The 9,828-nt window shown below is 24.9% G+C and overlaps 3 protein-coding genes across 3 annotated transcripts; 2 read left to right on the forward strand and 1 right to left on the reverse strand.

The window, feature by feature from the left end:
• LOC122852279 (probable crossover junction endonuclease EME2) lies at positions 1 to 1,676 on the forward strand. Its single transcript, XM_044151982.1, has 3 exons — positions 1 to 1,318; positions 1,391 to 1,444; positions 1,538 to 1,676. The coding sequence occupies exons 1-3, from the start codon at positions 173 to 175 to the stop codon at positions 1,646 to 1,648; spliced, it is 1,311 nt and encodes a 436-aa protein (XP_044007917.1). The 5' UTR covers positions 1 to 172; the 3' UTR covers positions 1,649 to 1,676.
• On the reverse strand, positions 1,499 to 6,537 carry LOC122852278 (KAT8 regulatory NSL complex subunit 3). Its single transcript, XM_044151981.1, has 4 exons — positions 6,002 to 6,537; positions 3,793 to 5,879; positions 3,523 to 3,711; positions 1,499 to 2,620 (listed from the first exon to the last, which is right to left on the reverse strand). Exons 1-4 carry the CDS (start codon positions 6,244 to 6,246, stop codon positions 1,965 to 1,967), a joined length of 3,177 nt encoding a protein of 1,058 aa, XP_044007916.1. The 5' UTR covers positions 6,247 to 6,537; the 3' UTR covers positions 1,499 to 1,964.
• Positions 6,538 to 6,542: 5 nt separating this feature from the next.
• On the forward strand, positions 6,543 to 8,408 carry LOC122852280 (V-type proton ATPase 21 kDa proteolipid subunit-like). The gene is made up of 7 exons (XM_044151983.1): positions 6,543 to 6,603; positions 6,678 to 6,827; positions 7,253 to 7,403; positions 7,484 to 7,532; positions 7,607 to 7,690; positions 7,779 to 8,175; positions 8,248 to 8,408. Exons 3-7 carry the CDS (start codon positions 7,343 to 7,345, stop codon positions 8,269 to 8,271), a joined length of 615 nt encoding a protein of 204 aa, XP_044007918.1. The 5' UTR covers positions 6,543 to 6,603; positions 6,678 to 6,827; positions 7,253 to 7,342; the 3' UTR covers positions 8,272 to 8,408.
• The last annotated feature ends 1,420 nt before the right edge of the window (positions 8,409 to 9,828 follow it).

The raw sequence follows: 9,828 nt of genomic DNA on the forward strand, positions 1-9,828 counted from the left end.
TATCAGCACTAGTGACCACTTGCGGCCACTAGTGTCATCAACAATCATAACACAAAATAACCATTAAAAAAAAAAAATAATAATGTCAAAACACATGTGTTAAATAAGTAAATAATTCTTTGTTTGTTTTGAGTTTTGATTATTGTATAATTAAATTATTAACTGTTTGTTTATGAAAATGGATACAATAATTTGTCTAAGTGACTCAGACAAATCAAATGATTCATTAATATTTTCACAAAAACAACAATCACAAAATACTCCATCATCACCAGTAAATCATTATAATTATGATGATATTGAAATTGATGATCTTCCAGTACTTAATATTCCATCAAATTATTCACCATTACGACGTAAAATATCTCCAGTTTGTTCACCAATAAAAACCAAAATAACACAAGATAAAAATGAACCAGTAAAAACAAAAAAAAAAACAAGACAACCAAAACCAATTGATGAAGAAAAATTAAAACGTCAACGTGATGCTAAAATTGAAAAATTAGAAAAGAAAATAGCTTTAATGATACAAAAAAATAGTAAACCAGGTGAATGTATGAAATTTATTAAAGTTGAACTTGATGAAACATTAAAATCATTTGATTTTTATCAACAATCATTGAGTGAACTTATTGGAGCTGGTGTTAGTTTTAAAGAAGTATCAATGATGATACCAAATAGTATTAAATGGATAAAAATAAATGAAGAATATTCAATTGATGAAAAAGAAATTAATATACAAACAAAAAAACAAGAAGAAGAAGAAAATTTAGTATTAATAATTTGGGATGTTGAATATGTTGTTAAATTATTTAATGACAATGAATTATCATCAACAATTATTAATATATCAAAAATATTAACAAATAAACGTTTAAGTATTATTATTTATCATCTTGAAGATTATTTTTTAGCGAAAAAAAATGCTGGTGGAAAAAAAAAAGAACAACAATATTTTAAAGATTTAAAAAAACTTCCAAAAATTGATAGAAATTTATTTGAAATAACATTAGTTGAATTACAGCTAGAAATTAATTGTAATTTTCGTTTAATTGATGATTTTGAAGAAATAAGTCTTGTTATTTATCAATATACAAAATCATTTGCTGAAATTGATTATAAAAAAAATGAAGCTGCTATTATGGAAGAAATGGATTTTTATGCTGCTGGTGAAAATAGAGATACTGTTGGTGTTGATAAAGATGGTAATGGATTAAAAAATCTTTGGATTAAACAACTTTGTATGTTTAATGCTGTTGGTTTATCAACTGCTGAAGCAATTTGTTCTGTTTATCCAAGTCCAGTTGCTCTTATGAATGTATGTTTTTTAAATTTATTTTTTTAAATAACTTAAGATTTGTTTTATCTCTAATTATCTTTTAATTTTTAGGCTTTTGTCAACTGCTCAATTGAAGAAGGTGAAGCACTTTTAAAAGACATTCCGGTATTGATCAACTACATTATTTTTAAATTACAATTAATTTTATAAAACTCATTTTTAATTATATAATATTTTTTTATTTCTTCGTTTTTTAAGATTAAAAGAGCAGATGATCCTTTAGCAACACACAGAAAAATTGGTCCAGAACTTAGCAAAAAACTTCATCGAATGTTTACCTCTGAAGATGGCGAGAAACTATTATTTTAATTTAACACCAAAATAATTTATATAACAAGTAAGATTTATTTTCTTATCTATTAAAAAAATAGCTTCTAATTTTTGCATAATGATTTTTATTTAAATGGCCAATTAATAATACTGTTTTAATATTAATATAATATTAAATATAAACTCAAGATTGCAATCAAAACTTTCAGTCTTAATTAAATAAAAAAAAAAATATTTCAAACACAAATATAATATATATTTATTTTAATTTTTTAACATAAAAACTTTATATTGCTTAATTTATTTGACTGATTAAACTGATTGCTATTTATTTTTTTAAACAAATAAATATTTATCATTCATTTTGACTTTTAAATTGCAAATTTGTTTCATAAACATTTGCATTTTGTTTTGACATTAAATTCATTGTTTGTTGTTCAATGATATTTGAATTTTTAATTTTGTTTTTTAATTTTTTAATATTATTTGTCAAAACAGCATGATCATTAACACCTTCATTATTATAATTTTTTTTAGCTAATATAATTTTAGTATATTTAATTTGTGGTTTATTAATTTTATTATTCCATTTTAAACCACTTATTGTAGATGTTGAATTTTTAAATGTATCTGTTATATTATGATGTTTTATCTTATCTTCTATGCTACTTAATAGTACGACTTTTGTTGTTCCACCTTGTCCAAATGGTATTTCATGATTATCATAATTATTTTTCATTGTTATTGGTAATGTTGATAAATTTTCAATTGAATTTATTGTCTCATTATCCTTGGCAATGATTATTGGTATATCTGGTATGCTACTTAAATCATCAAGTTCTTCTGGACTTGGCCATGTTGATTTATTATTCATTATTATTTTTTGACTTTGTAAATTATTTAATTTTGTTGTAAATGGTAATATTGTTATTGGTGTACCATTCAACATTGACATATTATCTTCATGATTTCTAGAAGAGTCACTGCTCACTTGACTAGTCACATCCATTTCTATAAACATTAATTCAATTATTGTTTCATAATAATCATAATTAAGTCTAATTTTCTATAATTTCAATGTTTTTTTTTTTTTGTTTTATTTTTCAGCAACAAAAAAAAAACAGTGATTTATTGAAATTCTACGGCTGTGTGTTGTGTGTGTGTGTGTGTCTCTCTCAAAAATAACAGGAGACATTAATTTAAAAATAAAAAGGTCAAATCAATTAAATTAATTCAAATGATTAAACAACTGAAAATAGATTTTGACGATAACTACTACCAATAAACCATTGATTAAAATTTTATATTTAAGTGGAACAGGATTTTAGGAATGAAAATAAGGAACAAAATTTATTATTATTTGTTTTTTAATGCAGGAAAATATATATTATTTATTTATTAAAACATAATAAAGTTACCCTGATTTTGTTGAGTTAAATATGATTAACAATAAATATTTGATTAAAAAATTTTATATATATTTTTTTTTAATTTTATCAATTTAATTGATTTTTCTTTTTTTTTAAAAAAAAACATAGTGTGCTTATTAAATTTAAAAAATTGAATTAATTAGTTTATGTTTTACCAAAAAAGAAAAAAAAAAAAAAAGAAAAAAAAAAGTTACTAGTCTCAATCACAAAACAAATAAATATATACACGTTACAAATTTAATTTTAATATACATCATAGATTGAGACATTAATCACTCATACTTGTATATTTTTATTATTAGAAAAAAAGACAAAAAAAAACCTAATAAAATTCTATAACTATATAAAAGATCAAAAATACTTCAAAAATCGAGGATCCTATAAATCACAATTGGGATAGTTAAATTAAATTAATTGAAAAAATAAAAAAATAATTTTTTTATTTTATATTGGTTGGTGCCTTGTTGAACAATGGTAATCTACCTTTTGTAATTGATGCTGAAGTAACTGTTATTGATGAATTTGTTGGTGTTATATTGACAGTTACTGGAGTAACTGATGTAGAGCTAGGAAGACTAGGTACATAATTATGATTTTGATGCATTTGTCCTCTTTTAAATTGTGGTATCAATGATCCAACAGTATTTCCAATAACCGGTCTTATTTGAATACCTACAATAAACCAATAAAAAATATCAAAAAATTATTCACTCGTAATTTAAATAATTAATTGTATAATTAAATATTAATTACCTGGAGGTGCTGTTATCATTGGTGCTCTAATTTGATTATTTACAGATGGAACCGATGTTTTAATTTGAGTTGTTACACTGGCTACGCTATTTAATGGCTTTGAATCATTAATGATACCTGTACCTCTTTCAGTTCCTTTGGTTACTCCAGAAATTGTTAAATTTTTTTTTCCAATACCAAAATTTTGATGATATTTTGGTGGTCGTCCAACGTTATTTGTTCTTTGAACAGTTATACCTCTACCAATTGTTCCTCCAGTTTGTCCAGTTATACCAGGATTTAATTTTATTGGTCCATTTGTACCAAGACTTGCCATTGAACCAATTTGTACTGTTAATCCACCATTATTACTATTACTATTATTATTATTATTATTTAAATTTCCGGTTGGCTGTTGAATATTTGCTTGTGATTGTGGTTGTTGTTGTTGTTGTTGTTGTGATTGCTGTTGTAGTTGTTGTTGTGGCTGTTGTTGTTGTTGCTGCTGTGATTGTTGCTGTTGCTGATGCTGCTGGACTTGTTGCTGTAATTGTTGCTGTTGCTGCTGGACTTGTTGTGATTGCTGCTGCTGCTGATACTGCTGGACTTGTTGCTGTTGTTTTTGTTGTTCCAGTTTAAGCAATTGATCAGCTTTTTGACTTGCAGTCATTCTTGGTTTTCTTTTAGTTCCATTAGAATTATATTTTTGTACTCCAATATTAATTTGACTTGATAAATTAATTTTTTTAGATAAAATTTGTCCTTTTTCAATGGGTGTTGTTGGTCTTGATTTTTTATTAACAGTTGATATATTAATATCACCATCAATTGAGCTACTTGTTGATATTTTACGTTTTTTAGTATCTTTATTATTACCACTATAACCAATTGGTCTTAATGGATCTGGTGCTAATAATATACCACCAATAAAATCACTTATTTCATCAATAATACAACGATCAACAATACTTTGTGTAATACCTTCAAGTGTTTTTTTATTTCTTGATATTCTTAAATGATCATCACCAGTACCAATGACAATTAAACTTGTTTCATTTGGCATTTTTTCACGTAATTCTTCAACATCATTAACACGTACAGACGTTGCATTTTGACCAATGACAAACATAACTGGACATCTTGTATCCATTAACATGTCATCTGGTGTACCACGTTTACCTTCAACAGTATTAAATGGAAAACCAAGACAAACAACAGCAGTAACATGTTCAATTTGTGCAATTTGACATGCTAATGCAGCACCAGTATGAAAACCAATTAATATCATTGGTCTACCAGGATAATCATTACGTGCTTCTTGTATTTTAGTACGTATATTTTGTATCAATTGATCCATACCAGATAACATTGTAACACGATTTTTTAGTACACCTGAATTTGAATTGAAATTAATAACTGTTCCTAATGATCCAAATGATGATATCCATTTTTGTTGTATTGATGATACTGTATTACCAAAACCAGATGGTACAATAACAAGTATTGGATTACCAGGTAATTTATTTGGACGATTTGAATTTAAAAAATTTGTTAATGGATCCCATGTTCTTTTTAATATTGAACTAAGTGTTTCCCAAGTTATACTACCAGTTTTACTACTTATATTTGGTTGATTTGCAATCATTCTGTCAATTAAATGTGGTATTTTAGCTTTTAATGTTTGTAATATATCTAAATAAATAGACAAAAATTCTTTGGGCAAATTTTCAAATAGTAGTGCATGTAACCAGTGTATTAAATTCCAATCCCAACCAGATGATGCTAATACTTCACGAAATTGTTTTGATGCAGTATCAATTGATGATCGTCGATATATTGGCTCAAGTGGTGATGAATTTTTAGCAAGTCTAGATAATCTTTCTGCTGTTAAAACACGATAAATACGATTAAATAAACGTGTTTGTATTGGTGTCCAAAATGTTTTATTTATATGTTCTTCCCAATCATTGTTTTCTTCGGGTTTTGCAAAATTTGCTAAACGTTCAAATTCTTCCATACTTTGACGTGAACGATTAAAATCACATGGTACATCTGGCTCCATTGATTTTGGCACATTTTCAACGTCAATTTCATCAGTATATATTACTCTAAAAAAAAATATTATTAAAAAACAACATCAAATTATTTACAAATAAATTAATACTAAAATATTATTGCTAAATTTAAAAAATAAAAAACTCTTTGTATTTATCCAGTGTATTTTAATTACCCAGTTGTTTCTGGATTTTTAGAAAAAAATAATTTTTTTGTTGGCTTTATAAATTTATTATCTCCTCGTGAATTCCATAATTTAGAATAACAATGATCAAAAAGTATTGCATCAACTTCAGGATCAATTGACCTTGACTTTCTATGTAAATAACTTGAAAATCTGATGGACTCTTCATCTGGTGAATCATCAATTGGACTTGGTAGTCCTCCTGAAGGTGTTTGTGAACCAGTAATAACCATCATATTTAACAGTTACACAACTATTTTTTTTTTTTTATAACCAACAACGGTTTTAATCATGAGGTTTACAAATCACCACTCGTTTTTTCATGATGCTTACTCAACATCAACTAAACTCAACATCAACTTAACTAATTCACCAACAACAGAATCAAATATATACCTGTATGTATTAATTTTAAATAATTTTATTTCTATGAATACTTATTTATTTGTTATTAATTTTATAATTATTATTTATTAATTATGACGCACTGTTTTTAACAAAAAAAATTTTTGCTCCTAATAAAAATGGTAGTGATGCAAACACACACATGCAAAATGGCTAAAATTTGAAACTAGAGACCTCTATTTTTTGAAGTAAGTAAGTTTGGACTTTTAAGCTAGTGACCTCTATATAGTAGCTAAAATTATCAAGTGCTGCTATCTTGCAGCATCAATTGAAAAGTGGTTGGTTCTTTATTTTGTGGAAAATCGAAAAACGATTCAACTGAATCCACTGGATCCAAGAGATCCAACCAGTCAATCATAATTCTTCAAGTTGATAGTTTATTAATATTTAATATAACCACAATAATCAACAGGTAAAATAAATAATTAATTAGCAATTTATTAGTTCATTGTTTCACTTGATTTTTAATTGTATTTATTTTCAATGTGAAAATTAATTACTAAATTAATTGAACATCATAAAACATAAAAATACAACAACAATGAAATATTATTTTCTATTTTTATTTTTTCATGTGTCTTAAAATTCATGTGACCAAAGTTTATAATAATAATTTAAAAAAAAAAAAAAAAATTGGTTCTACAATAAATATACATGTGGCTAATGATATTTTGTTTTTTTTTTTTTTTTCTTTTGATTATCTTATCCACTAAATCAGTCATTCAGAGAAAACGTTAGATTTTTTTTTTTTTTTTTCTTATCAGCATATTTTTTTTTTTTTTTTGTTTATTTCAAAGTTTGTTTTAAAATATAATTATTGTTATTATTTATTCCAAGGTTAATTAAACTGACACACTGAAGACTATTGAGTATTAATTTTTACACGTATTCAGTGAAGGATATTAATTAAAAATTAAAAACAACAAAATGAGTGGTTATTATGGAACAATGCTGCTTGCAAGCATCACAACAATTGCACTTGGAACAGGTGAATATTACTCATTCTTTTAATTATATAATTATTTAAAAAATATAACAGTACAATAATGAATTAATTATTTATTTCAGGAATGTATCATTTTTTCTTTGATAAAAATATCATGGATTCAATTTACTGGTTAGTTTAAAAGCTAAAATGTTTTTCTAAATTTGATTTTACAATGATAATTAATTGGGTGATATTATTTTCAGGTTTTTTGTTGAAACAGACAGTTATTTGTGGTGGAATCTTGGAATCGTAAATGCAGTATTTTTTTCAGTAGCTGGTGCAGCTGTGTAAGTGATATAAAAAATAAAATTCAACAAAATAAAACATCAAAAGACATGATAATGTTAATTTGACATGAATTTATTTGTTATTTAGAGGAATATGGACAACAGGCAGTACAATAATGGGTGCTGGTGTCAAGGCACCACATATAAAAACAAAAAATTTAATATCAATTATATTTTGTGAGGCTGTTGCAATTTATGGTTTGGTTATTGCTATTTTAATGACAACAAGTATGCCACAATGGAAGATCGATTATGCTGGTGATATTGAGATACTCAACAAGCTTAGACATGGAGGATATGTTGCATTTGGATGTGGTACAATTGTTGGAGTTGCTAATCTTTGTTGTGGTGCTGTTATTGGTGTTGTTGGATCAGGTACTGCTCTTGCTGATGCTTCAAATCCATCACTTTTTGTTAAAATTCTTTTATTTGAAATTTTTGCATCTATCATTGGTATTTACGGTCTTATTGTTGGTGTTTTTCTGGTAAGTTTAAGATACTTTTTTAATTTCATATATTTTTTACTTTTACTTAATTTCATATATTCTATTTTTTAGACCTCCAAGTTACCAACTTTATAAGTAGTCAATAATTGATGAGAAAATAATCTTGTTGGAATAAATGAGGGCCATTGATACAATGGAAAATAATCAAGAAGTCAAATAAGAAAAAAAAATATATATTATTCTCTAAAATACATGATAAAATTTATATACAAATGGTGAAATTAATTATATACGTTCGATATAGATTTTTAATTGAATATTTCGAATGTTTTGATAAATAAGAATATTAATTTATGTTGTTGAAATAACTATAAGATTTTTTTTGCTTGAGTTTAATTAATAAATCAAAGGATTAGATTATTGTAAATGATAAGAATAGAGTTATTGTTGTTCGCAAGTGTTATTACTCACGAAAATTGTTTCATTTATAATATTTGTTGAAAATAAACAATAGAATTCAAATTTTAACCCGTGTATTTCTGAAAGTCTTAGCATAAGAACGAGATATGTTATGAGATTTAGAAAATTTGTTTTCGATCAGAAATATAGAATAGGGCAAGAGATATTTGATTTTATTTATGTTTCACCTTCTAACCTTTCGGTTCTCCTGATATTTTCGAAATAAAATTTATTAAGTGAAAATGAATATGAAATAATTGAAAAGAAAAATTTATTTTTGATCAGGAATACAGAATAAGCCAAGACGTATTTGGATTTATTTATGGTTCAGCTCATGTCGTTCCTGTTTTTATGAAATTCTTAGAATAAAATGTATGTCCTTAAAAAAAAAAAAAAAACAGTTCAATTGAAAAAATTCATATTCAAACAGGAACATAGAACTAGCAAAGAGGTATTTCATATATTTTAGAATTTACTACTACTAAGTTATGTTTCTCTATTAAATTCATTATTTATATTTTTTTTTTTCGAAAAAAATATAGTATTTTAACAGGAACATAGAACTAGCGAAGAGGTATTTCTAATATTTCACAACTTATTACTACTAAGTGATGTTTTCCTATTAAATTCATTATTTATATTTTTTTTTCTTGAAAAAAATATAGTATTTTAACAGGAACATAGAAGTAGCAAAGAGGTATTTTTAATATTTTAGAATTTACTACTACTAAGTTATGTTCCCCTATTAAATTCATTATTTATATTTTTTTTTTTCGAAAAAAATATAGTATTTTAACAGGAACATAGAACTAGCAAAGAGGTATTTCTAATATTTTACAACTTACTACTACTAAGTGATGTTTTCCTATTAAATTCATTATTTATATTTTTTTTTCTTGAAAAAAATAAGGTATTTTAACAGGAACATAGAACTAGCAAAGAGGTATTTCTAATATTTTACAACTTACTACTACTATATTATAATTTCCTATTAAATTCATTATTTAAATTTTTTTTTTTCGAAAAAAATATGCTATTTTAACAGGAACATAGAAGTAGCAAAGAGGTATTTTTAATATTTTAGAATTTACTACTACTAAGTTATGTTCCCCTATTAAATTCATTATTTATATTTTTTTTTTTCGAAAAAAATATAGTATTTTAACAGAAACATAGAACTAGCAAAGAGGTATTTCTAATATTTTACAACTTACTACTACTAAGTGATGTTTT

This window comes from Aphidius gifuensis, linkage group LG3 (genome assembly GCF_014905175.1).
Source record: "Aphidius gifuensis isolate YNYX2018 linkage group LG3, ASM1490517v1, whole genome shotgun sequence".
NCBI classification, from domain to species: domain Eukaryota; kingdom Metazoa; phylum Arthropoda; class Insecta; order Hymenoptera; family Braconidae; genus Aphidius; species Aphidius gifuensis.

What these genes read in the sequence shown, in the direction of transcription:
- LOC122852278 (XM_044151981.1), bottom strand. Translation starts at nt 6,246, where the DNA reads ATGATGGTTATTACTGGTTCACAAACACCTTCAGGAGGACTACCAAGT. An exon ending in AATGATAACAGCACCTCCAG is followed by an intron (nt 3,712 to 3,792) that starts GTAATTAATATT and finishes GGTTTATTGTAG; the next exon opens with GTATTCAAATAAGACCGGTT. An exon ending in TTCAGCATCAATTACAAAAG is followed by an intron (nt 2,621 to 3,522) that starts GTAGATTACCAT and finishes TAATGTTTATAG; the next exon opens with AAATGGATGTGACTAGTCAA.
- LOC122852279 (XM_044151982.1), top strand. Translation starts at nt 173, where the DNA reads ATGAAAATGGATACAATAATTTGTCTAAGTGACTCAGACAAATCAAAT. An exon ending in GTCCAGTTGCTCTTATGAAT is followed by an intron (nt 1,319 to 1,390) that starts GTATGTTTTTTA and finishes TTTAATTTTTAG; the next exon opens with GCTTTTGTCAACTGCTCAAT. An exon ending in CACTTTTAAAAGACATTCCG is followed by an intron (nt 1,445 to 1,537) that starts GTATTGATCAAC and finishes TCGTTTTTTAAG; the next exon opens with ATTAAAAGAGCAGATGATCC.
- LOC122852280 (XM_044151983.1), top strand. Translation starts at nt 7,343, where the DNA reads ATGAGTGGTTATTATGGAACAATGCTGCTTGCAAGCATCACAACAATT. An exon ending in TCAGTAGCTGGTGCAGCTGT is followed by an intron (nt 7,691 to 7,778) that starts GTAAGTGATATA and finishes TTTGTTATTTAG; the next exon opens with AGGAATATGGACAACAGGCA. An exon ending in TTATTGTTGGTGTTTTTCTG is followed by an intron (nt 8,176 to 8,247) that starts GTAAGTTTAAGA and finishes TCTATTTTTTAG; the next exon opens with ACCTCCAAGTTACCAACTTT.